At 44.9% G+C, this 26,966-nt stretch overlaps 3 protein-coding genes across 3 annotated transcripts; 1 reads left to right on the forward strand and 2 right to left on the reverse strand.

Annotated features, from left to right (window-relative positions):
• Nucleotides 1-1,215: 1,215 nt before the first annotated feature.
• Nucleotides 1,216-7,921, reverse strand: PTPN18 (protein tyrosine phosphatase non-receptor type 18; the record flags this gene model as incomplete). Its single annotated transcript, XM_081127751.1, is given in 12 exon segments — nucleotides 1,216-1,415; nucleotides 1,640-1,714; nucleotides 2,075-2,532; nucleotides 3,902-3,981; nucleotides 4,260-4,346; nucleotides 4,869-4,946; nucleotides 5,033-5,079; nucleotides 5,441-5,476; nucleotides 5,479-5,522; nucleotides 5,524-5,558; nucleotides 6,080-6,303; nucleotides 7,849-7,921. Coding segments are annotated over 12 exon segments (1,305 nt in total). The 3' UTR covers nucleotides 1,216-1,347.
• Nucleotides 7,922-9,845: 1,924 nt separating this feature from the next.
• IMP4 (IMP U3 small nucleolar ribonucleoprotein 4) lies at nucleotides 9,846-13,996 on the reverse strand. Its single transcript, XM_081129310.1, has 9 exons — nucleotides 13,908-13,996; nucleotides 13,659-13,767; nucleotides 11,751-11,834; nucleotides 10,937-11,046; nucleotides 10,730-10,862; nucleotides 10,487-10,641; nucleotides 10,310-10,404; nucleotides 10,115-10,188; nucleotides 9,846-10,031 (listed from the first exon to the last, which is right to left on the reverse strand). The coding sequence occupies exons 1-9, from the start codon at nucleotides 13,908-13,910 to the stop codon at nucleotides 9,919-9,921; spliced, it is 876 nt and encodes a 291-aa protein (XP_080985436.1). The 5' UTR covers nucleotides 13,911-13,996; the 3' UTR covers nucleotides 9,846-9,918.
• A 618-nt stretch (nucleotides 13,997-14,614) lies between these two features.
• On the forward strand, nucleotides 14,615-24,658 carry VMA22 (vacuolar ATPase assembly factor VMA22). The gene is made up of 5 exons (XM_081129312.1): nucleotides 14,615-14,762; nucleotides 14,836-14,939; nucleotides 15,034-15,116; nucleotides 15,728-15,856; nucleotides 18,642-24,658. Exons 1-5 carry the CDS (start codon nucleotides 14,652-14,654, stop codon nucleotides 18,752-18,754), a joined length of 540 nt encoding a protein of 179 aa, XP_080985438.1. The 5' UTR covers nucleotides 14,615-14,651; the 3' UTR covers nucleotides 18,755-24,658.
• The last annotated feature ends 2,308 nt before the right edge of the window (nucleotides 24,659-26,966 follow it).

The following is a 26,966-nucleotide window of genomic DNA, read 5'->3' on the forward strand; positions in this document are numbered from 1 at the left end:
GGTTTGATGTCTGCCTGTCTAGCTTGGGATCTGGCTAACCAATTGGCTTGAAGTCCATTTATCTCTCTGGCTGAGGATAGTCTCACTATAGAACTGGGAGTCCATCTGTCTGATTAAGGGTTCATCCATCCAAGAGGATCCTATCTTTCTGAGGGGCTAGAGGTCCCTCTGGCTAGTAGGGAGGCTGTTTGAAGGATCTGCTGATCTGCAATGTATGCCTAACTGGGAATGGTCTGGATAGTAGGGGTTCCGTCTAGCTCGTAACAGTCATCTGAAGGTCTGTCTGCCTATCTGGCCAGTTGACTGCCTGGGGGTCCACCTGGTTATCTTCCTAGCAAAAGGTACAGCAATTTGTCTGCCAAAATGTGGGTTCTCTGTAGTTGGTGACTTGGTAGAGTCTGTCCACCTGTCTGGAGGTCCACCTATCTGCCTAGTTGTGAGTCTGGCTGGCTGGTTGTGGGATCTGTGTAATCAAGGGTCTATGTGACTAGTTAGTGTTTGGCTAGAGTCCATCTAGCTAGCTGGGAGTCTGCCCACCTGGTGGGCGAGTCTAGCTAGCTAAGAGGGTGCCTATGTGTCTGCTCAGCTGGGGATCTGTTTATATCTGTCTAAAAGTCTGTTGAGCTAGGGATCCATCTGGCTGGTATCTGGCTGGCTACCTATCTGTGGGGGCGTCTATCTTTTTGGTGGTCCCTCTTGCTGGGGGTGATCTGTCAGGCTGTTTGTTGGTCTATCTCTTTGGCAGATATCTATCCATCCAGCTGTGTAAACTGTCCCTCTGAAGGTCTGGTTGTCTAGTGGTATGGCTATCAGCCTGTCTAGGTTAGGGTCTATCGATCTGTCTGCCCATCTGAGGATATTTTTGCCTGGCTGTCTGCAATCAGCCTACGTGGCTGTTGTCACACCTAGCTTGGATCTGTTTGAATGGTGGAGGATAGTCTTTCTCAGGGTCCATCCATCTCTCTGTGTCATCCGCTGAATGCCTGAGTGAGGGGGCTTAGATGCTGAGATGAACTAGTCTATTAAGTGGTGATGGGGGCAGTCTCCAGAAGCCCATCTGTCCATTCTCCCCTTCACAACTAGGGGGCCCTTGGGGTTGAACCCAATCCTGATGTACATTCTTGAACTACCTGGTGCAGACCCACCAGCAATTATCTCCCAGCTACCTCCCCCAGCCTCAAGCCTTGAATGCTATAGTCACTGGGACAAAGCCCCCACATTTCCCACCCTGAGAATTTTTATTTTGATCCAGGCCCAGCACTTCCATTCCCAACACTTCACACAGCAGAGCATAGCCTTCAGCAGTCCAAGCACCTATGTGGGGTAGCAGGCAGGCTGGTGCAGCATTCACACCCGGGTCCACTCTGCAGGAGGGTCCCGGGGCCCTTTAGGCCTTCCAATGCGCAGGTTGAAGCCTGGGAAAGGAAAGGCACCGTGGGTTTCAGGGAGAAGCTTCGATGTGGAGAGGTAGGCAACTTGATTAAGATCATCCCCAAGCCTTCAGCCTCTCCTGGTTCACTGCAGCCCCATCCACAGGACTCTGAGGGTGGGAGTCCCATGCCATCATCCCTAAACCCCAAACTTCTGCAATTCAGTTAAAGCTGCAGAGTCCCCACAACTTGGGCTTTGTCTTACTTACCTAGACCACCAGTCTGAGATCCACCGGTGACGTCCTCGTATGCGCCAGGCCCAGTAGGGCTGGGGTCAGCAGGAACTGCAGACAGGAAACCAGGCTTCAAGTATCAGCTCCCGCAGAAGCTGGGGTGGGTGGGGTGAGGGGTGGAGGAGGGAAGGGTGAGGGGGGTGAGAGGTGGAGGGGTGGAGGGGTGGGGAGTGAAGGAGGGGGGGGGGCAGGTCCCAGACATCGGGCCAGATCGAGGTAACTTCCCAGAGAAGCGCACCCATTGCGGGCCCTGCCATTTGAACTGGGGCACTTCCGATCATGACCCGCAAGTGGGCAGTAGCCAGGCGGTGGCCGGTCTGGCTGGGGGTGGAGGTCCAGCAGGGGCGTCTGGAGAAGGAGGTGGGGCAAGCCCTCCCCATCCCCTTGCCCAGCGTGTGGACATAGACTCACCGCCGCCCAACAGTGCCTCCTGCGTCTCCTCCACGGGTGCCTGCGGCCAGCGGACGCCCGGGGTCACAGGGCTGTAAAGCGGTGCCCTCTCCGTGCTGCACAGCCCAGACCCTGACCGGGGGCCTGAAGTAGCCCTGGGCTTCTGCACCACTGCATATGTGTCAGCCATGGCGAAAGCTGGAGGGGCACGGAGATACTCCTGCCCAGGGTAGGTCAGGAGGAAGTGAAACCACTGAGGGAGGGAGGGCCCGGTGGGGAGCTCGCTGGCGCTGGTGCACAAACCATCCGGCTTCCTTTCCGCCCCAGGCAGCCCACAGTTGGGGGTAGGGGAGTGGAGGATGGGGGCTGAGGGAGGGGCCTCTGGGTAAAGGGCTTTCCTTTCCTGTCCCCACTGCCACTGCCAAGGGGAGTGGGGCAAGGTATTGGTATTGAGGGGTGGTCTCTTCTCTGTGTGAACCCTGAGAAAGAAGACACCTAAGAAGGGCTCCTGGTGGCTCAAACTTTTTTTTAAAAAAACAGTGCCTAAACGGCATTTCTACACAGGGGCCTCTCACTGCAAAGGGCACTTCCCAGAGAAGCTTGCAGTGAACTGCCTGCTGCACTGTGTTCCTGCCATCTGAGCCAGCCCTTGTAAGGGAGTTCCTGGATCTTATTTTAACCAATAGGACTGAGACTTTCCCCATCCAATGGAAGTTGCGCAGCTCAGACCAACCAGAACAGCTCTGCTCTGACCATTGGAACAGTGCCTTTTGGACTAATCAAACTGTGAAGATTTGGAGTCTTCATTTGCATGGCAGCAGACCAATTAGGGACCAGATGTGGGCATTTCTGTCCATATAACCGGTTCCCCTTTCGCCCTGGGAAGATACTTTCCCTTTCCACTGAAACTCAAGACTGCCTTTCTCTGCCCACCTGGAGCAGACTGCTATGTAGCAGGAAAGGGGCCTGGCCCCAGGCCTGCCTAGCCCTAAGGCTGCCTCACAGCAGTGCTGGTTTCATACTGTGCTGTACCGCAACTGAGCTGTTGTACACTGAATAAAGTTTCCTTCTTCACCACACCCTGAACTGCGGGTTCCTGTTGGTGACAAATTGATGCCAATAACCATTAACATGTGTAACTGTTTATAGGATAAAAGAATGAGGAAATGGCATCTAAAGAGCAGGAAGGGGCCCTGGCAAGTGTTGCTCAGTGGTTAGAGCCTGTGCACTGAAGGGTCACAGGTTCAATTCCCAGGCATTCACCTGGGTTGCAGGTTTGATCCCCACCCTGGTAGGAATGTGTTCAGGAGACAACTAATTAATGTGTCTCTCTTACATCAATGTCTCTCTCTCTCTCTCTCTCCCCCCACTTTCCTGTCCCCCCCCCAATCTACTCTCTAAAAAAAAAATCAATGGAAAAAATACCCTCGGGTGAGGATTAACAAAAATAAAGAAAAGAGGAGGGATAGCGTCAAATGGACAGCAGCCTCAAGGACAAGGGTGTATAATTTCTAAGGTAAAGGAGAGTCAACTTCATGTCTGCAGCACACAACAGGAGGCCCAAAAAGTGGGCAACATCAAGAGATATTTGCTGAATTAATGACCGGAGAGCTAGGAAAGGATTAACATAGGACCACAGGGCAAGCCTTAGATGCACGAGCAATGGGATCTCTGGGATTAAGTAGTCATCTTGGTGTGGATTCCCAGAGCTCAATTCAAAGAAAGGGTGAGTGAATTTGATTAACTGAACAGCAAGAAATGGTCTGGTGTTTCAAGGGCAAGGAAAGAATCAGCCTCTGAGCATGAGAAATTGGAAAAGGAAGAACGAGGGACTGGAGCTGGGTACACCTGGTAGGCCGGGTGGGCATGGCAGGAAGAGCCAGCAAAGTCTGGAGGGAGACGGCATCATCATATAGTGGGCCACAATTATGAGGAAAGACAGGAGGGGAAGGGCATGAGGCTTCAAGGAAACTGGCCAGGTTCCTGATGGAGCTCACTGTGGGCTCTGTGGAATGAGCTGAAGAGGGGCAGTCTGGTAAGGCAGCAAGGAGGATGACAAAGGCAAACACCAGAGTGAGTCAGTTCCTGCTCCTAGAAGGAGGCCCGGGGCTGGATGTATAATGGTGGTGGTCATACACCTGTGCTCTGGGTCCTGGTCTGAGGGTATGTACTGGTGCATGGAAGAATGGAAAGGGGGCCTTAGTACTTCCTTGAGGTTCTGGGAATGAGGATTCACGTTCTGGAATTCTGAGACCATCTGAGCCACTGTATGGTACAGGAAATTGTATTGCTCCTGGCAGGGGAAGAGGGGTCATCAAGGTGTTAGGGACAGAAATATTAATCATTCTGTGTTAGCCATGATGATACTGTTCTGATTAGAAAAAGCACATTCTGACCTGGTTTGGGAGCTATACGCCCCAGGACATGGGAATTAACATCTGAATTCAGTCCACTCTCCTGATTTGAGAACTGCCTATCATCATGGAAAGATTAACAATCTTGTTGCCAAAACAGTGGAGTCTGGGAAGCTCCTACCTTTTGCAACCCCCAAGCCTGCATTTCCTGTAACCTGTCCTTCTACCCAATATAAGCAGCTGGCTTATGGGGGAGGGTAGAGCAGATTTTTGTGGATGACCTGCTGCTCTGCCTTACTGCCGGCGTTATTGCAACAAAGGCTCCTGTATGATTCAACCCTGTCTTTGCTTACTTGGCTCAAGTAGTGACAAGCAGCCCGGACCCATCTTTTGTCTGGTTTCAAAGGGAAGATGCAAAGGAGGGATGTATTCTTGGAAAGAGTCTGAGGGTTGCACCTAACCTCTGTCTGCACAGCTGGAGGCTGCTGCTTCCGCATCTGGAGGACCAGGTCAAAGAGGCTGAAGTTAGGTGGGAGCATCTGAGGCAGAGAGACAAGACCCATGAGCAGGCCCTCATGGGCAGTGGACTGAACTGCACAGGCATACATGTGTGCCCTCTTGATACCTGGGTGAGGAGCAACTGTCTCACATGATCCATGGTACACAAGACACCTGTTCATCCACCTGTTTAGCCCATGCTAAAATGCGAGAGTCAGAGCTCAGGGCATGCCCTTTTAAGTGGGCATTCAGAATTGGGGGCCATTTAATTCCCAGAATCCCCAGATTTTAATTTAAAAGAAGAAACCTTTTTAATTGCTTACATTTGTTGAGCATCAACTGTGAGCTTACTCCCCAGCAGGCAGTTGACCTTCAATAAATGCTAACAATTTCAGTTGATGCAATGTGAGCAAGTATGGCCTCAGGTTACTCAAAATAAGCATTCAAACTGCAAGGCTCTCTCCAAGCCTCCTTCCCCCATTCCCAGTCCCCTCTGTCCCAACAGACACCCATTTCCTTAACCTGCAGTAAATACAAAGGGGGCTGGGGCCAGATCCCTGAAGATGATGGGATCCTCCACCATGGTGAGAATGTGGTCAGGATTGCTGAGGACCCCCGTCAGGCCAGGACACATACTTCAGCTGGTACACAGAACAAGATTTTTGAAACAGGAAAAGTGGGGCAAAGCATTAAAAAAAGAAATAAAAGCATTTATTGGGCACCTACTACATGTCAGGGCCAGTTCTAAACATCTTCCATTTAAATCCAACACACCATAACTGAAAAGATAGATACTACTGTTAATGCCCATTTTACAGATGAGAAAACAGAGATAGGAAATAGCTTTCCCCAAGTGGGAGCCTCTTCCTCCCCTTTTAGTACTTTCTGGAAGGTGACCTGAGGGGTCCTGAGCAGGATTTCTGCCTTCTGCCACGTCTCTCTCCTCTGAGAATGTGGGCAGGTGGGAAGAGGAAGGAGAACAAAGACTATGAGTGCCAAAAGACACATTTACAGAAAATAAAGCATTTCTGATTAAAAATCAAATACAGCATGTTTTTCAGGTTCTCCTAGACAAGAGGTGTAACAGGAGAGGGAGGTAATTTGGATTAGGTGGTGGTGGGAGGGGGGCACACGGCAAAAGGATGGCCCCACTTCACCCTCCCCCAAAGCCAACCTTAATCCCAAACTCCCAATCCAGGCACCAGAAGTCCAGCAAGGTATGAGGCAGGGGTCCCTGTCTGGCAATGAAGTCCTGACTTCCATCTGTGCCCTGGTAAAGGCTAAGTTCACTACCAAGATCCTGCTGTCGCCCTACCAATTCTGCCCCTTCCCTGATTCCCAGGCTTGCAAACTCAATACAGCAGGGTGGGAGACAGTTGGGCACAGAGGTGGAATTCCCTTAAGCAGGGGCTCTAAACCCACATAACTGACAAAGCCCATGCTTCCCCACCCCCTCCTCAGGCTCCTGCAATCGCATCCCCCAGCCTGGTATCCCTGCTGGTTCCACACTGGGGACAGCAGAATTCTCTCCCCATCTTCTCCTTCCTGCTATTATCCCACCTCCTCCCTTGAAAGCTTCTCCCCAGTGACACTGGACAACCTCTGTACTTGGGGCTGGAACCATGAGAAGGAAGCTCAGCACTCGTACACAGTGTCCCTGGTGAAGGTAACTTTTTATTAACTGAATTATGTTTTTTTCATGGACCAAATTTTTTTCTGAACTGTCCCCTTATCAATGTCACCCAGTTTTAATAAAAGAATTCCGAAAAAAAAAAAAAGTTGCCATTGATGTAGTCACCTTGTCCCTCCTATTGGAGCAGTAAGAGGATCACTCATGTCTGATCATCTGCCACTGAGAGAAGTGAGAAATGTGGAATTTAGGGTTGACAGAAGCATCAAGGTCTTATAAGCCTCCTGGATAAAATCCAATGGGGGGGGTCAGGGTATGGCATACCCAGCAGGGACCCCACAGAGGTGCTCCTGTGGGCTGCACTCCAGCCAGCCAGGCTTGTGGAGGCAGCACCTGTAGTGTGGTGGTGACACGGTCTGGGGGTGGAGATGTGCTGGCTCCCCTCTCCCCGCTCCCCAGAAGCCCTGTATTAGGCGCAGCACGTCTTTGTACTCTTCCACACTTCCCTGGCTGACTCACTGCCTGGGTGGAGCACACGTCTGAGCAGCCCGGATACCGATCAGGAGGAGGAAAAGAGGGGACAGGTCAGAGTTCTTATAGGGACACATGCCATAGCCTGTGAAAGGTGAGTTTAGTCTTTAGATGGCATTAGGCCAGGCTAATTGTAATGATACAACTCGACTCAGAGCACTTTCCCTGTGCCAGGTTCTGTGCTGAGGGCAGTGAATCATCACAAGCTCCCTTCAAAGTGGGTACTATTATTGACGTCACACTGTGCAGGTGAGAAAGCTGTGGCATCACATGGTTGAGCAACTTACACAAAGTCTGACCCCAGAAGTGGCAAGTGAGCATTGAACTCAGACCCCCTATACACTCAACCCATTACATAGAAAACAATGATTGTGATATATTATGTATTTAATATAACACGATGATATATCGTATACAATGTATATGAAATACAATGTATATGAATTCCAATGTATAGCATTACTCATGTAACAAGATACTATAGGAAGTTTATTATTGTTAGATTTTTTAAATTAGTGAATAGGGTAATACTATCATCATCAGGTATTCATAGTCAGGATGATAACAACATCTACTAAGCCACCACTGGGTGCCAGCCACCATTCTAATTGCTTTACTTATGCCCATCAAGTCATTTATATCCTTGTGGACATCCGAGTGTAGTGGGTACCACTATTGATATTTCTGTTATACAGATGAGAAACCAAGGCCTAGAGAGGCCCAAAGACTTCTGTGAGTGCAAGAAGGTGGCTGGCAGGAGGCTGGCCCTGCTCCCAACCAACATTCCCTAGAACAGAGCAGGTCCTCAGCATTACTCACAGCCCCAGACTGGACCATGACCTGAATGGGCACCATATCTTATACCACCTAAGTGCTATATGTCTACATCTAGTATGTACATTTTCATATCGAATAAATTATGTTTTGCATCTCTCATACATTTCTCACATACAATATCTATTTTTATATTTCTGTAAAATATTTAGATTTATTTTATACTTTTATCTATTTCCTATGTATTTTATATTTACTTGGGAACTTATTGAATAACTGCTTATTTTATAAATTATAATAAATTATAATTATAAATTATAACTCTACATGTTGTATTTATTCTATTGTTTTATGAAATTATAATTTGTGAAAATTATAATTTACATTTATGTTTATAATAAAATTATTTCATAAATTTGGTTACCTATTTTTATTGCACCTAATGACTATAAAGGTGTTTATTTTATAAACTATATACATATACTTATCAAGCTTATTTTATTTTTATGTGATATATTTATCGTATACCACATATTTCTAAATTTGATATCTAAGTAACCATATACTGTGTTTACATATTTGCATAATGTTTCTATTTGTTACAAAGTTGTTATATTTAAAACATCTCATTTATGTGTAGTAGATAGTGCCTAGAAGGTAACATTAGCATTCCTTATGCAGGGCTTGCACTAACCCATTTATAACGTTTAGAATATTGATAACTCGTGGCAAAGGCTCCTACAAAGTGAGCACTTGAGATGTGCTAAGCACTTTTTTACCCATACAAGTTATTTAATCCTCAAGCACACCAGAGGGCAGACTTCCCCACAGTCCAAGGCGAGAAACCAGGGTGCAGCAGATTAGATGACTGAATCAGCGATTTCAGAGACAAGGTAGCAGAAAACACCCAATCAGAACAGCATAAAGAAAAAAGAATCCAAAAAAAATGAGGATAGTTGGTACACCTGGGACAACATAAGGTGTACCAATATTTTCATCATAAGGGTGCCAGAAGAAAAGGAGAGGTAGCAAGGAATTGAAAACCTATTTAAAGTAATGACAAAGAACTTCCCTGAACAGGTGAAGGAAATAGACATACATGTCCAGGAAGCGCAGAGAGTCCAAAAAAAAGATGAGTACAAAAAGGCCCACACTAAGGCACATCATAATTAAAATGTCAAAGATTAAAGACAAAGAATCTTAAAAGCAGGAGAAAGACAATTATGTACAAGGGAGCTCCCATAAGACTATCAGCTGATTTTTCAACAATCTTTACAAGAAGGGATTGGCATGAAATATTCAAAGTGATGAAAAGCAATGACCTACAACCAAGATCACTCTACCCAACAAAGCTATCATTTAGAATTGAAGGACAGATAAAGAGCTTCCCAGGCAAGAAAAAGTTAAAGGACTTCATCACCACCAAACTAGTATTACAAGAACTGTTAAAGGTACATCTTTAAGAAGGAGGAGAACAAGAAGAAATAAAGATATGAATAATAAAATCGCAATAACTAATACTTATCAATGATTAAGTGTAAATGGATTAAATGCACCAATTGAAAGACCTAGGGTGGCTGAATGGATAAGAAAACAAGACCCATGCATATGCTGCCTACAAATGACTCACTTGAGATCGAAAGACACACACAGACTGAAAGCAAATGAATGGAAAAAGATATTTCATGCAAATGGAAATGAAAAAGAAAGCTGGGGTAGCAATAGTTGTAGCAGGCAACTGTGACAGGCCCTGCTACCTGTGCCCATCCCCCTCCCAGATAATGAGCTCCTGAGTGACAGCAGCACCAGCTCTCCCAGGGGCAGCACCAAACCTTCCTAATAACTCAGGAGGAAGCCAGCATGCTTTGTTCTAGACACAATGTCAACACCAGGCCTGAGAATGTCCCCAAGCTATCAGGTCCCCACATATGAAGACCCCATGGACATCACCCTTCACACTTACCCTGACAGTAGGCCTTTCTGAACCAAACAAAGACAAATTGGGTAGTGTGGCACACCGACTTTATTCTGGCCTCCCCCACCTCCTGGGTCCAAGCCCACATCCCAAGAGAGTGGGCTCACTCAGCACTTAGAAAGACCCTCTTGTGTGCAGTGTTGGTGTAGGGGTGCCAACGCCACTCCACATCTGCTGTGGCCTCCTGTTCCAGCGTGCCAAGGCGAATCATGTACACTGGTGGAGGGGAACAAGGACATTGTCACCTATACAGTCAGCATTCCCCCACCACTAGACCTGAGATAAAGCCCCAAACTCACACTTCAGCTCAAAGCGAGGGCCGACCTCAGTCAGCTCCACGTTGCGGTGGTCGGTCTTTCTGTACACATGGTGTCTGGGGCAAGGGGAGGCAGGAAAAGAGTGAGAAAAGGCAGGCAGCAGCAAGAGGTCAACAACCAATAGTGCAAGGACACAAAAGTCAGGGTACAATCCCAGAGCCCAGCCCATGAACAAACCGGAAGGAGATGTAGTCATTCTGGTTTGCAAAGGTGATAACCCGATGGCTGTCATCTTTGGGCACAGGGAACAGGTAACGAAGTATGTCAGAGACCTGGGGCAAAGGGAAGGAGATCAGGGAATGCCTGGTCTGGCATCCCCTAACCCCAGCCCTAGTCCCACGGCCTCAGACTCACCCGTTTGCCCAGGCGGGAGGAGAAGCCATGAATGATGAGGTGAGGTTTGGCCTCTGACATGGTGCCCAGGTCGGGGATGTCATGCCGCATAAGCACATTACACAGTGTGAAGTAAGCAGTGGGGCCAAAGGGCAGGTGGCTGACAATGAACCCCACTGGTGGGGCCAGACAGGCTGTCAGAGACTATGTCTGCTCTCAGATGGCCAACCCAGCAAACACCCTGCTCCCTCCCACCAGTCTTACCAGGTGTGCCTCGATGCTCATGGATAACCAGCAGGTCAGTGACCCCATTAGCTTTGCAGGCTCGCACTAGTGCCCCCACCTCATGTCGGCCACGGTTCATGCGCTGGGCACCAGGAAACACCAACTTCAGCTCCTACATGTGTATAAACACTAGTTAGGACTCGGACCACTGATACCTGAACATCTTCCACTCCCTGCTACTGGTACCTTTGCAAACATCTTGAGGCGGGAACTGGGGTCTCGGGAAGTAGTGATCATGACTTTGGGATCCTCTATCCCTGCCCATCGATATTCATCATCCACATGGTTGGTCACACCTGTCAGAGGCATGAAAGGAAAGAACAAGACATTATTTTGAGAAGTGAAATACTAACTTGGAGGTAGCTGAATCCATACAGAGCTATACCTCTGACAATATATTCAGTGACAGAACGCTCCACACCCACACTGGGCAATAAGGTGGCCCCAAGCCACATTGGCTACAAGCACAAGTGCAAATGAGGAATTGAATTTTCTAATTTGATTTAATTTCACTCATTTAAGCTGTATTAATCACACAGGGCTAGTAGCTATCGTGTTAGCGTTAAGTCCAGATTCTGTTAAGGCCAAAGGTAACATCTCTCATAACAAATATTTACATTTGCAATTCCTTTCATATTTGTTGAATAACACAATGAGTGCAACATTTGGGTGCCAATGAAGTGCTGAGAGCTAGGGAAACAGCAGTGAACATAACGGACACTGTCTTGTCCCAGAACTCACATTCCAGTGAGGGGGACAATTAACAAAGCAAAGTAGAGAGTAAAAGTTGGGTAATACCACGTGTCCCTAAATGGAATTGAGAGCACTCAGGATGAGCTCCTCTGAGGTGTCATCAATGCAGAACCATGAGGATTCCTGGGGGACAGTTCCAGGAACAGGAGTCACAGAACCTTTTCTCAAGGTGTCTGAGGAAGGATATGGAGGCCAGTGGGCTTCAGTGCAAGAAGAGGAGTTAGCTTAGAGTGTCGGGGAAGGTCACCTTCACCGCCAGCGTCGTCGAACTCCAGGGAACCCTGTAAGGCCAGAGCCTCCCTGCGCAACTCCGTGGGAATCATGCGGTTCTCTGCAGAAAGACAGAGGGGCCAGTGAGGCATATATACAAGGAGGTCTCAATTAATACAACACTGTAGCTTACAAACCTGATGGAAAAATTACCTTTGTTACTCCTTTCTGAGCAGAGATGATACTGGGGGGTGGGAGGTGGGGGACTATTTCTGTCTACATGCTAACCAGTTAACAATGGTCACAGGAGACTTAATTTTCTACAGTTCCTAAGTTTCATTGCTTGAACGTTTTAGACTGTTCTTTCTGATAAAGGTGGACCACAAATCCTGAAACCCTCTGACAACAAAACTGCCAATCATGATGCTCTGGGTCAGAAGTTCTCTCTGTGAACTGAAGCTTGACCTGGCAGAGGGGCTAGGCTGTGGGAATGTCCATCTTGGGAGTATAGAGCTGAACATGACCATGCCCCTAGAAACAGCACTTCTAAGTGTGCCCTAGAGGAACTCCTGCACATGGAACATATTCACCTGAAGGAAATCTCCACTATACTCAAAGGATTTTAGAAACAATGCTGAACAAAAACATAAAGTTGACAAAGAACATATATAACCTAATACTACCTTTAAAACTAAAAATCAACCAATATGATTTAGGAACACAAATAACTGCTATATAAACACAAAGAAACACAAGGAGCCCAGATGGCGTGGCTCAGGGGTTGCACATCCACCTATGATCCAGGAGATCGCAGTTCCATTCCCGGTCAGGGCACATACCCAGGTTATGGGCTCCATTCCCAGTCCGGGGCGTGCAAGAGGCAGCCAATTAAAGACTCTCATCATTCATGTTTCTCTCTCTCTCTCTCTTCCTGAAATCAATAAAGATATTAAAAAAACACACACACACAAAAACAAGGAAACAGTTTATTTTAAAACAATATTCAATACTGAGGTTACCTAAGTTGTGGGAAAAATTCCTGAATTTCAATATGGGGTGGGCAAAAGTAGGTTTACAGTTGCATTGTGACATTCTTTTGAGTTAATAAAGTTATTGTAATAATAACCTGCATGTCTTTCTCCATATGAACAACTGTAAACCTACTTTTGCCAACCCATATATACTGATCATTTTTCCATTTCTTAATATGGGCAGATAGGTCACAGGTGTTTAACACTATGCTTAGCATAAACACACACACACATAAACACAGACACTATTTATCTAACAACCAGGAACATCAGAGTGGATTTAAAATAGTCAGATACTGAGTTGATGCATCCTCAGAAAAGAAACAAAGCTTGGACAACACAAGAACTAACACAATTGGATAAATAAATACATCATTTCTAATCTGGCATGTGTGACAGACTCTTCATTAGCATGGCAAAAGTAAAGTGGGGAAAACATTCCAAAGTTAGACTCCTAACTTACAACGCAAATAAAATTAAATTCTATATGGATAAACAGTTTAAAAATGTAAGGAACTCATAGTACCGCAAAAGACAGTAAGATAATGCTTATTACCTTGTACTAAAGGTAGCGAGATGAAAAACCACGGGGGAGAGGGAAATGTCTATAGGACCATAGTGAAAGTTTTAAATTTGAGATCTTGACACATTGTAAACAAAATTAATAGGCAAGTTGTAAAATACGGATACTGTAGCATAAATGACAAGTCATTCATGCCATGATATGGAGGGGCATTTGCAAGCCAACAGGAGGACCTAAAGGGCAAGGAAAATGACCAACACTTGAGAAGATGCCCAGCCACACTACCAAAGAAATCATTAAAGCACGTGGTCTTTCTTTCCACTGGGTTTTAAAATGCAAACCCAGTCTTTCTGAAGACGGGTGCGACGCCGCCGGGCAGCGGGGACTGTACCTTCCAGGGCGCGCCGCACCTTCTCCTTCCTCTCGTGGGCGGCGCGCTGCGCCTCCTCCCGGGCCTTGCGGTACAGGTACTCGCGGCGAAGGCGGGCCTCACGGCGCAGCTGGGGAACAGTGGGGTCGGGTTAGCCCCTTTCCCCACGCAGGCCCAGGCCCCGGGGACCACCCACCCCTAGTCCATGGACCCCATCCCCAGCCCTCCGCGAACCCCCAGCCTCCAAAACAGGGGCTCAAACATCCCTACCATCCTGAGCGCCGCTTCCACGTGGGTCTAGGAAAATCGGTGAGCGCTGCCAGCACTACGCAGCCTTTGCTTCCGCTCTCAACCAGGAAGGTGATTTGAAGTTCACTAAAAGCAGTGGGTGGGAGTCACAAGGCGATTGGCCAGTACTGAAGCGCATGCTCAATGGAGCAACCAATAAGCAGAGGAAGTGTCAAGATGTTTGGCGGCCTAGGACGGCCGTTAATAAAGATGTCTACCTTTGGCGTCACCGTTAGTTGCGGTTATGCAGGATGCCCAATTTTAAGATATGTGGCGCTAAAATTGTAATTGGCAGCTGGAAATAGTGCAGCAACTGTAAAACTAACACAACGGTAGCCCATAGGGTCGCTACCGGCTCCTTCTGAAATTAAATTTAAAGCGGTCTCTCCTTCCATTGCCACAGCGACAGCCCTACTTTTAAAATGCGTTCGCTCCCAGAAGCCACTCGGAACCACCCAGAGCTCTCGCCGACTTTCCAGTTGGCTGGTTCGCTTGGGGTGATAAGCGCAGAAAGCCACTACTCAGTCCGAAAATGCTGCAGCTCTGAGGACGCTTGCCCTCAGAAGCCGAGACCCTACGGCTTCCACCCCGCGGTCGCTGGGCCCACAGCTGGGAACGCCCCTCCAGAGCGGATGTCGAGCGCCCATTGGCTACACTACTGGCACGGTGGGCGGTGATTGGGCGACCTGGAAGGAGGCTGGCTCCAGATCAGAGTGTGGTGGGTCCATGGCGGCACCTGACTTACGGGCGGAGCTGGACTCGCTGCTACTGGACCTTCTCGGGGACCTGGAAGAGCTGGAGGCAAAGCGGGCGGCGCTGAACGCCCGCGTGGAGGAGGTGGGATCCTGGGGCGGGCCGGCGGGGTCACGCCGAGGTAAATCGAGTTTCACTGCTCCCTCTCTTTCCGCAGGGCTGGCTCTCGCTCTCCAAAGCTCGCTACGCCATGGGTGCCAAGTCGGTAGGGCCCCTGCAGTATGCCTCCCGCATGGAGCCCCAGGTCTGCGTCTGTACCAGGTGAGGAGCCTTGCATGCTGAAATGGGTGGGCAGGCAGTTCCCAAGTTCCCAGGCCGGGCTGTCAAAAATCCATCCTCCCTTCTCGTTTTTTAGCGAGGCGCAAAATGGACTCCAGAAGTTTCGTGTGGTAAGAGCCGGCGCCCAGAGTCCAGAAGAGGTGGGGCCCCGTGAGGCAGGTGAGACCCCCTCCTTCCCATCAGGGACCCCTCCCGATGTCAAAGACAATACAGTTGAGGAGATGATTTTGTTCAAGTTGTTGCCATGGGGAGAAGGCCCCAGATATGAAGATCAAAATGTCTAAGCAGAGTGGTTTTGCCTTAGACTTTTGTAGGGAGAAATAGACGACTTATAGGTGAAGTCCTTTATAGTTGTGATTGTTTCGCAGTCAGAGGAAGTCACAGTCAGTTGAAAAGAAAATGTTTATCTTCTTCAGAGAGACAAACTTTCAATCTCAGCTAATCATTCATGAGACAAAGAATGGGGAATTGGAGGGTCTGTCTGGCCTTTCAGCATGTTCAGGCAAAATGAGAAAGGTCAGTGTGTGGCTTTGTCTAAACAAGGGTTGGTTTTATGAGAGTCATAGAAATTATGGACAGAGTCTCACATTTGAATGGAAGTGGGGGAACAGTGGTTTTTTTGTGGTAAGCTGTTTTACAGATCATGAAAGGTTGGGGAGATTTTGCAACCATCAGTATTTTCTGGGATCATGAGCTCAGAGTAAAACAGTGTCACCCATAAGACAAGGGTCAGGTAATAAAACCCCAACCTCTACCCTTTCTTTCTCCAGCTTTGCGCAGGCGCAAGGGCCTCACCAGGATTCCAGAGCCAGAGCCCTCAGCCCCCCAAAACCCTCTGAACTGGTTTGGAATCCTGGTTCCTCACAGCCTGCGGCAGGCCCAAGCCAGCTTCCAGGAGGGTGAGTGGACCCTGCCAGTCAGCCATGTGTCCCTGAACCAAAATCGGACCCTCTAGCTCCAGGGAGCCCTTAAGCATTAATGCCAGGGCTGGGATTAGTCTGCAAAGGGCTTTGCAGGTTTTCTCCATAACAGACTACTGTTGCATGCCTGCTGTTTTTTCTGAAAGCATTTACTGGGTATTGGAAGTGTTCTGGGTTCATGATAGGTATTAGGGATACATCAGGAAACTAAAGGGACAAACATTCCTCATAGAATGTTATACTGTTGAGGGGAGAAAGACAACCTTCAAATAAGTAAGTAATGAGAATTGTTATGCAAAAATAAGATAGGGTGTGGAGGCCCTGGCTTCCGTTGGCCTCACACCACTGGCATACCAAAGGGTCCGGGGTTAGATTCCTGGTCAAGGGCACATACCTGAGTTGCAGGGTCAATCCCTGGCCTAGGTTGGGGTGTGTGGGGGAAGCAACTGGTGGATATGCCTCTCTTACATTGATGTTTCTTTCTTTATCTCCCCCGCACACCACCACTCTAAAAAAAAAGAAAAGAAATCCCCAAGTGAGGATTAACAAAAACAAAACAAAAATCATATCCTTGTGGTGAGCATACAAAAACGAGAAATAAACTTAAAAAAAAAAAAAATAGGGTGTGGTGGATGAAGTGGGACAGGAGTGGGCTGAAAAGGCCTCTTTGAAAAAGGGAGTTTTGAGGGTGATCTTGGGGAACAGTGTTCTAGGCAGAGGGGCCAGCCAGGGCAAAAACCCTGAGGCAAGACTGCACGGAGCATTGCAGAGTAGAGGCCAGTGGGCTGGAGTTGGTGCAGCAGAGAGAGCCAGGAGCTGAGGTCAGAAGGGTCTGGGCCCAGGTAATTTGAGGGCTTTGTAGGCTCTGTTGAGAACTTTGAGAGTGATGTGGTAGACTTGCAGCCTGACAGGAATCCTGTGGAACAGACAAACAGAGTGGTTAAGCAGGCGCCAGTGAGCAGCCAGGCTTAACATACAGGTGGAAGAGTGCGTAAGTGGTAGAACCTGCATGTTTTGAGAGTAGAACTGTCTATGGGCATCCAAAACACCAGAAAAGGTGTTATCAGACAGCCCCCTGAGTAGGAGGGAGAGGGCTGTCCCCTCCTCAGTTCTTGTCGGTCTCATAGGAAAGATTTCAAATGAATGACTCCAAACAGCAGTGTTGTAGTAAAGTGAATTTATTTAAAAAGCAGAGCAAGTAAATTTATCAAAGAAGCAAGACAAGCAAATCTGTTAAAACACATCTGACTTAAAGCACTGGCATGCACTCAGCTAATCTGAGGAGCCCCGCTTGGTGGAGGATTAGCATTTTATACTTTTCTGTCTACAGGTTTTAAAATTCCTCTCCCAGATATCTTGATACAGACTAGATCTCAAGGTCTCCCTTTTCCTTTCTTTATGGCTTTCCCAGAATTTATGAGAAGCATCTGGTGGTTTTATCTTGACAAGCCCTGAGACTGCTGGCTTCTCTGTTGAAGGAGTGAGATAAAAACTCCCCCTACTCTCTCCCTTCCCCAAAATGGCTGACTTCTTTCTTTAGTGGGTGAGATAAACCCCCTTCTCTCCCCTTCCCTTCCCCATCCTTTCCTGCATTCTTTGGTTAGGGAGGAGAGGTATTAACCATTTGTTCTCCAGTGTCCTTGGCTGGAAAAGATAAGATCTTGCTGCAAACTGGCTGCAAGTTTCCCAAACTATTTGGCCTCTTTTAATTTTTTTGTCTCAGTTTCCTTATTCCTCCTACCCTGGAATTTTCTTAGCTTCTTACCGTCCTGCTACGGAACCCCCCAGGATTTGCTGACAGATCAGTTTGGGAATTAGGGAAGGAGAGCAGTGAAGGATGAGCCCACTGGCCAGCCAGGAATCCTGGGAGGATGGAGCTGCCCTCACCTGGTATGGGAGAACTGTAGAGCAGCAGCCAAAAGGGTGTCAGAGTTGGGTGTGGTTGTGTTCCTAGTGCTGTGTGGTAGAGATTCTGAGTGAGCAGTTACGCATGTTCATCTAGAGTTTGGAAGAGGCCTGAGCTGGAGAGAGATATTTGGGAGCCCACTGCATATCTCTGGTGTTTAAATTCCCAAATTGCTGACACATGTAGCATTAAAGCTAAGGTGGAATTAGATCAGCAGAGAGTCTGGAATGTGGACAGTAAGTGAGGGAGAGGAAGAAACCATTAGAGGAGACTGAGAAGTAATAGTGGGGCAAGGGCAACACCCAGAGAGCGGGTGAGGTGTCCCAGAAGCCGAAAGGAGAAAGTGTTTCCTGGACTGTAAGTTCTCTACTGCTGGACAGGTCGACTGAAGACAGGACTGGCCAGTGGACTGATTGCTGTGGAGGGCCCATAGGACTTGGCAACAGCCATTCCAGCAGAGGCATCAGACAAAAGCCACCTAGAGGTCAATCCAGAGTGTGGAATACTCTTGGGACCAGAGAAAACAGGTGGGAGGAGTGAGGGACTGTGGTAATGGAGGAAAGAAGGAAGAAAATAAGAGCATCAGACAGTGTGGATTATTAGTTCCTGGTGGGTGATAGAAGGGGATCAGGAAAGTCTTTTGAGGAGGTGACATTTTAGCAAAGACCTGAAGGATGTGAGGGTGTGGGTCCAATGAGGTTCAGAGCAGCCATTGCAAGGCTGTACCTGGAATGTTTTAGGAATACTATAGAGGCCAGAGAGGCCTAGAACCTTTCCAATCCCTGGGGATGTCCAGAGTTGCCTGAGTCATGTGTCACACTACAGATACCATGCTGACGATCTCTCCCCTTCCTCTAGGCCTGCGGCTAGCTGCAGACATGGCCAATCTCCAGGTCCACATCAAATGGAGCCGAAGCCAGCTCCAGGAGCTCCAGGAGAAACTCAAGCAGCTCGAGGTTGGGGCCGCCTGACCTGTGGCCACAGAGGAAGGCCATGAGTGTAGCTGTTCTTCAGTGTGGCTGCTTTATCTCAGGCCTTCTTCCTTCACAGGTCGCCCCACCCCTACCACTCCCACCCCATCCAAGTCAGCTAATCCCCCATCTTAAAATTTCTGTAGTCTGTATGTTCCTAATTTTGTTAGGTGTGAAAGTTTAAAGAGGCAAACTGAGTAATGTTCAGTCACTACTGTGAAACCATTTCCAGTCCTTGCTCTGTGACACACTCAAATGGGAAGTGTCAAAGCTGTTAGATTAATTCATATTAGGAAACAACAGAGCAATCTCATGCATAAATCATTGCCAGTGAAGGACTGCACCCCTAGTGGCAGGAAGGACAAGAAGTAGGTGCTTCAGTTTCACCAGATCCTCAAAACTGATTTTGATGGAGGGAAAAAACATGCATGGCTAACAGATCAGGAGAGAATGAATCCACTTCATTAACAAACACAAACACCTGAGTAGATGGGCAGCCCTTGGCAGGTTTAAGCCAAAAAGTAAAAAATATCTAACCTAGATTTTGAAATGAACTCTAGGAAGAGATCTTTCAGGTTTTTAAAAACCTGCCTTTATCTTTCCAGTAGTGAGGCTGAACCTTTTGTAATTTGTTGAAAGGCCAGTTGTATTTGCTGTTCTGGGAGCTCTGTGTCATTGCTTAATTTTCCTACTAGGTTGTTGGTATTTTTAGCAGTTTTTAAGGAACTAATTTTTATGTTTGGGGAAAATTGGTCCTTTGTTCATAATATGAGTGATTTTCCCAGTTTGTCTTTTAACTTTATTTTATGGATTTTTAAAAAAATACTTTATTGTAAAATAAAACACATACATTACAGAACTACACAAAATAATTGAATAGCTTAATGAATAATTCAGGTGAAAGTTTTGTTTTACATTTTACTTTTTTAATTTATATTACCATCACCATTTATCTCCCATATACCCTCTCCACTTCCACCACTCCCCTCCACCCTGCAGTCACCACACTGTTGTCCCTGTCTTTGAGTTCTTCTCTTTTTTTTTTTCTTTATTGCTCAATTCCTTCACCCCCCTCCCCTCACTCCATCCCCCGACCAGAGCTGTCTGCCTGATCTCTCTATGAATCTGTCTCTGTTTTGCTTGGTAGTTCAGTTTGTTTATTAGATTTCACATATGAGTGAAATCATATGGTATTTGTCTTTCTGTAACTGGCTTATTTCACTAACCATAATGTTCTCCAGGTCCATGCATGCGGTTATAAAGGGTAAAATGCTCTTCCTTTTTACGGCCAAGTAGTATTCCATTGGGTAAATGTACCATCGCTGTATAATCCACTCATCTGCTAATGTACACTTGGGTTGCTTCCAGATCTTGGCTATTGTAAATAATGCTGCAGTGAACATAGAGGTGCATGTATTCTTTCGAATTAGTGTTTCAGGTTTCTTTGGATAAACTCCCACAAGTGGAATTGCTGGGTCATAAAGCAGTTCCATTTTTAATTTTTTGAGGTAACTCCATACTGCTTTTCATAGTGGCTGCATCAGTCTGCATTCCCACCAACAGTGCACAAGGGTTCTCTTCTCCACACTTATTTGTTGATTTATTGATGATATCCATCATGACAGGTGTAGGGTGATATCTCTTTGTGGTTTTAATTTGGGTTTCTTTGGTGATTAGTGACGTGAAGCATCTTTTCATGTATCAGCCATCTGTATGTCGTCTTTGGAGAAATGTCCATTCAGGTCCTTTGCCCATTTTTAAGTTGGATTGTTTGTTTTATTGGTGTTGAGTTTTATAAATTCTTTATAAATTTCGGATATTAACCCCTTATCAGATGTATCAGCAAATATGTTCTCCAGTTCAGTGAATTGTCTTTTCATTTTGTTGATATTTAGTCTGATGTAGTCCCATTTGTTTGTTTGCTTGTTTGTTGTTGTTTTTTAAATATATCTATTGATTTCAGAGAGAGGAAAGGAGAGGGAGAGAGAGAGACAGAAACATCAATGATGAGAGAGTCATTGATCGAGCCCACAACCCGGGCATGTGCCCTGACCAGGAATCGAACCCCGATCACCTGGATCCTAGGTCGACGCTCAACCGCTGAGCCACACCCAGCCGGGCGCATTTGTTTGTTTTTTATTTTGTTTCCCTTGCCCGAGGAGTTATATCAGAAAAAATATTGCTACAAGAAATGTCCTAGATTTTATTGCCTGTGTTTTGTTCTAGGAGTTTTATGGTTTCGAGCCTAACATTTAAGTCTTTAATCCATTTTGAGTTTATTGTTTTTATAATGTTTTTATTGATTTGAGAGAGAGAGAGAAACATTCATGTGAGAGGGAAGCATCAATGGGCTGCTTCCTGCATGCCCCCTACTGGGGATTGAGCCTGTGCCCTGACTGGGAATCAAACCAGAGACCTTCTGGTACACGGGCGATGCTCAACCAACTGAACCATTCCAGCCATGACTGAGTTTATTCTTGTGTGTGGTGTAAGAAAGTGGTCTAGTTTCATTTTTTTGCTCATATCTGTCCAATGGTCCCAATGCCATTTATTGAATAGACTGTCTTTAGCCATTGTATGTTTTAGCCTCCTTTAGTCAAATATTGACTATAAAAGGGTGGGGGGTTTTTCTAGGCTCTCTATTCTGTTACATTGGTCTATATGTCTGTTTTTATGCCAGAATCATGCTGTTCAGATTACTATGGCCTTCTAGTATAGTTTGAAATCAGGCAGTGTGATTCCTCCAACTTTGTTCTTCATTCTCAAGATTGCTGTTGTTATTTGGAGTCTTTTGTGGTTCCATATAAATTTTGGAATAGTTCTTCTAGTTCTGTAAAATACGCCATTGGTATCTTGATAGGAATTGTGTTGAATCTATAGATTGCTTTGGGTAGTATGGACATTTTAATGATGTTCATTATTCTAATCCATGAACATTGGATACTTATTTGTATCTTCAATTTCTTTCTTCAATGTCTTATAATTTTCCAAGCATAGGTCTTTTACATCCTTGGTTAAATTTTATTCCTAGGTATTTTATTTTGAAATAATTGTAATGGGATTTTTTTTTAGTTTCCCTGTCTGATAATTCATTATTGGTATATAAAAATGCTACTGATTTCCAGATATTCATTTTGTATCCTGCCACACTACTGAATTTATTTATCAGTTGTTGTAGTTTTTTGATGGAATCTTTAGAGTTCTCTATATACAGTATCATGTCATCTGCAAATAATGACAGTTTTACTTCATTCTTTCCAATTTGGATGTCTTTCATTTTTTGACTTATTGCTATGGCTAAAATGTCCAGTACTATGTTGAATAAGAGTGGTGAAAGCAGACATCCCCATCTTGTTCCTTATCTTAAGGGGAATACTTTTAGTTTTTGCCTATTGAGTATGATTTTGGCTATGGGTTTGTCATATACGACCTTTTTCATGTTGGAATATATTCCCTCCATTCCCCCTTTGCTGAGTTTTTATCATACATGGGTGCTGGATTTTATCAAATGATTTTCCTGCATCTGTTGATATGATCATGTTATTTTTATCCTTCATTTGTTTATGTGATGTATCACATTTATTGTTTTGCAGATATTGTATCAATCTTGTGTCCCCAGAATAAATCCTACTTGATCATGGTGAATAATCTTTTTAATGTATTGCTGGATTCAGTTTGCTAATATTTTGTTGAGGATTTTAGCATCTGTATTCATCAGGAATATTGGCCTATAATTTTCTTTCTTTGTTGTATCTTCATCTGGATTTGGATTTAGGATACTTCTGGCCTTGTAAAATGACGTTGGGAGTCTTTCCTGCTCTTGAATTTTTTGAAATAGTCTGGTGAAATGTTTTGAATGTTTAGTAAATTCACCTGTAAAGCCATCCTTCCAGGGCTTTTATTTTTTGGGAGTTTTTTATTTTGTAGTGATCTAGTCAGATTCTCTGATTCTTCCTGATTTAGTTTTGGAAGATTGTATTTCTAGGAATCTATCAGTTTCCTCCAGATTTCCAAATTTTTTGGTATATTTCTTATAATTCTTTTTATTTTTGTGGTGTCAATTGTTACTTTACTTTCATTTCTGATTTTATTTATTTGAGTCCTCTATTTTTTTCTTGATGAGTCTTGTTAAAGGTTTGTCAATCTTGTCTGTCTTTTCAAAGAACCAGCTCTTGGTTTCATAGATCTTTTGTAGTGCTTTTTTTTTTTATACTCTATTTCATTTATTTTTACTCTAATTGGCAATTTAATTTTCTCTAGTCTTGTGGTTACTTTGTTTGCCTTCTGGTCTACTGAATAGAGTTCCTGTCTTTCCACCTGAGTAATCTGGTCTTGCCCCCACCCCTTCATGAAAATAGCTGCAAACTTTTAAATGACCCCTATTCCCCTAACACCCACACACTTTCTGTCCACACTTTTGCAGGGGTGGGGGCAGAATTACAGTACTTCTCACTTAACTACCCAATAAATTTTTGGCAGTGCAGTGAAAGATGATACAAGGAAATCAGTTTTGCCACAAGCTAATTGTTACAAATGAGTTAAGTACCTACAGCATCTCATTAGCATTATAATGAAAGGATGTTATTTGAGGACCTGCTTTATTTTGATAATATTACTTTTCAGCATGTAAGTTAAAATAGGACACAATGGATTCTGGTCTGCTATGTGTAAAAAAAAGAAACTCAGCCCCCTCCCCCTCCCTCTGGTTATCACCACACTGTTGTCTGCATACATGTTCTTTGGCTAATCCCTTCACTTGCTTTCATCCAGGCTCCCAAACTCCCTCTCCTTTACCCTCTGTCAGTCTATTCCATGTATCCATATTTCTGATTCTATTTTGTTCATTAGATTCCACATATAAGTGAGATCAGATGGCATTTCTCTTTCTCTGTCAGGCTTATTTTGCTTAGCATAATCTCACAGTCCATTCATGCTTACCCATAGGTAAGAGTTCCATCTTTTTCACAGCAGTGTAGTATTCCATTGTGTAAATGTACCACAGCTTTTTTTTTCTTCACTCTATTCCTCTCCTGATGGGCATTTGGGCTGTTTCCAGGTCTTGGCTATTTTAAATAAATTTGCTAGGAACATAGGGATGGATATACTCTGTTATTGGCATTTCAGGATTCCTAGAGTATAGTCCCAGATGTGGGATCACTGAGTCAAATGTCATTTCTATTTTTAATTTTTTGAGGAACCTTCATACTGTTTTCCACAGTGACTGCACCAGTCTGCATTCCCACCAACAGGGCACTAGGGTTTCCTTTTCTCCACATCCTCACCAGCACTTGTTGTTTGTTGATCGGTTGATCGTAGCCTTTCTGACAGACATGAGATGATATTTCATTCTGGTTTTAATTTGCATTTCTCTGATGATTAGTGATGTTGAGCATTTTTTCATATGCCTATTGGCCATCTGTATGTCCTCTTTGGAGAAGTATGTATTCTCGTACTTTGTCTACTTTTTAATTGGATTGTTTGTCTTCCTGGTGCTGAGTTGTATGAGTTCTTTATATACTTTGGAAATTAGCCCCCTATCAGATGTATCATTGGTAAATGTGTTCTCCCATACATGGGTTCCCTTTACATTTTGTTCATGGTTTCCTTTGCTGTGCAAAAGCTTTTTAGTTTGATATACTCCCATTTGTTTATTTTTTCCTTTGTTTCCCTTCCCCTAGGAGATATATCAACAAAAATATTGTTACCAGAGATGTCTGAGATATTACTGCCTATGTTTTCTTCTAGGATTTTTATAGTTTCATGACTTACATTTAATTCTTTAATACATTTTGAGTTTATTCTTGTTTATGGTATAAGTTGGTGGTCTGGTTTCTTTTTTTTTTTTCCCCATGTACCTGTCCAATTTTTCCATCACCACTTTTTAAAGAGGCTGTCTTTACTCAATTGTATGCTCTTGCCTCCTTTGTAAAATATTAATTAACCATATTGGCGTGGGTTGATTTCTGGGCTCTCTGTCCTGTTCCATTGATGAATACGCCTGTTTTTATGCCAGTACCAGGCTGTTTTTATTACAGTGGCCTTGTAGTATAGTGGGATATCAGGTATTGTGATCCCTCCAACTTTGTTCTTTCTCAAGATTGCTGCAGCTATTGGGGGTTTTTTTGGTTCCATATAAGTTTTTGGAATATTTGTTCTAGGTCTGGAGTATAGATCTTGTACCTCCTTCGTTAAATTTATTCCTAGGAACCTTATTTTTTTGTTACAGTAGTAAATGGGATTTTTTTTAGTTTCTCTTTCTGATAGTACATTGTTGATGTATAAATATGCCACCAATTTTTAAGTATTAATTTTGTATCTTGCTACTTTGCCAAATTCATTTATTAGATCTGGTAGTTTTTTGATGGTGTCTTTAGGGTTTTCTGTGTACAGTAACATATCATCTACAAATAATGACAGTTTTACCTCCTCCTTTCCGATTTGGATGCCTGTTATTTCTTCTTTTCTGATCATTGTTGCTCGGACTTCCAGTACTATGTTGAATGAGAGTGGTGAAAGCAGACATCTCCGTCTTGTTCCTCATCTTAAGGGAAACTATTTTAGTTTTTGTCCATTGTGTATGATGTTGGCTGTTGGTTTTTCATATATACCCTTTATTATTTTGAGGTATGGTCCCTCTATTCCCAGTTTGCTTAGAGTTTTTGTCATAGATGTGTGCAGATTTTATCAAATGCTTTTTCTGCATCTATTCATATGACCATGTGGTGGTTCTTCCTTTTGTTTATGTGGCATATCAAGTTAATTGACTTGCAGATATTGTACCAACTTGCATCCCTGGAATAAATCCCACTTAATCATGGTGTATGGTCTTTTTAATGTATTCCTGGATCCGATTTTCTGTTATTTTGTTCAGGATTTTAGCATCTATGTTCATCAGGGATACTGACCTGTAATTTTCTTTCCTAGTAATGTTTTTATCTGGTTCTGGAATGAGGATAATACTGGTTTCATAAAAAGACTTGGAAGTCTACCCTCCCTGTGAATTTTTTGGACTAATTTGAGGAGGATAAGTGTTAATACTTTGAATGTTTGGTAAAATTCGCCTGTGAAGTCATCAGGTCCAGGACTTTTGTTTGCTGGGAGCTTGTTGGTACCTGCTTCAATTTTATTATTTGTCCTGTTCTATTCAGATTTTCGGATTCTTCCTGACTGAGTTTTGTAAGATTTTATGTTTCTAGGAATTTATCAGTTTCGTCCAGGTTGTCCAATTTGTGGGCATAGAGTTGTTCATAGTATTTTCTTACATTCCTTTGTATTTCTATGGAGTCGGTTCCTTTTCTTCCATTTCTGATTTTATTTATTTGGATCCTCTTTTTTTTCTTGTTTATGAAACTTGTTAAAGGTTCATTAGTCTTTATCTTTTCAAAGAACCAGCTTTTATTTATTAATTAATATATCTTTACTGGTTTCAGAGAGAGGAAAGGAGAAGAAGAGAGAGAGAAACGTCAATGATGAGAGAGTTGTCATTGATCGGCTGCCTCCTGCATGCCCCTAACAGGATTGAGCCCATAACCCATGCGTGTGCCTTGACCAGGAATCGAACTGTTATCTTCTGTATCCTAGGTAGATGTTCAACCACTGAGCCACGCCTTGCCAGGCCAGGCACTATATTTGAATCTCCAGCACCTGTCTCACCTTTTACCCCACCCTGGTGATTCCTAGAGACCCTGACCCTCCCTATTTGAAAGCTCATCTAAGACATTTCCAGTAGTTTTTCTATGTAAGTGGCCTTTCTAGCCCTATGCTTAGGACTTTCCTAAAACCTCTCAAGCAGCAGCTGGCCTCAGCATGCCCCATACCTCTCAATAAGTCGTCCCAGGCCTGGAACTAGTGGCTGCCTGCATTGGTTCATAGGTTGGTCTCCTGGACACCACCAAACCCAGCACAAGTAGCAGCCATCTACTGTGTAGCTCATGCTGGGGGACCCTGAGCAAGGAACAGGCAGCACCTTCCTGGAGGCCTGAGAGACAATGTACCTGGTGGTCAGCTTCAACTACGCAGGACTACAACCCTCAGTGAACACCAAAGCTCCAGTGAAGTAAATCCTGCTCCATAAGGGTGTCTCCAGCACAACAGCTTTTCAGCTATAGCTGCAACTGGTCCTCACAGCTGATTGCCCTGGGGGTCAGTTCCTCCCAGTGATGCCAGTTGCAACCAAGGCTCAACTACAACAGGACAGTGCACACAGCTCACA

Source organism: Miniopterus schreibersii, assembly GCF_964146895.1.
Source record: "Miniopterus schreibersii genome assembly, chromosome: 2".
NCBI classification, from domain to species: Eukaryota; Metazoa; Chordata; class Mammalia; order Chiroptera; family Miniopteridae; genus Miniopterus; species Miniopterus schreibersii.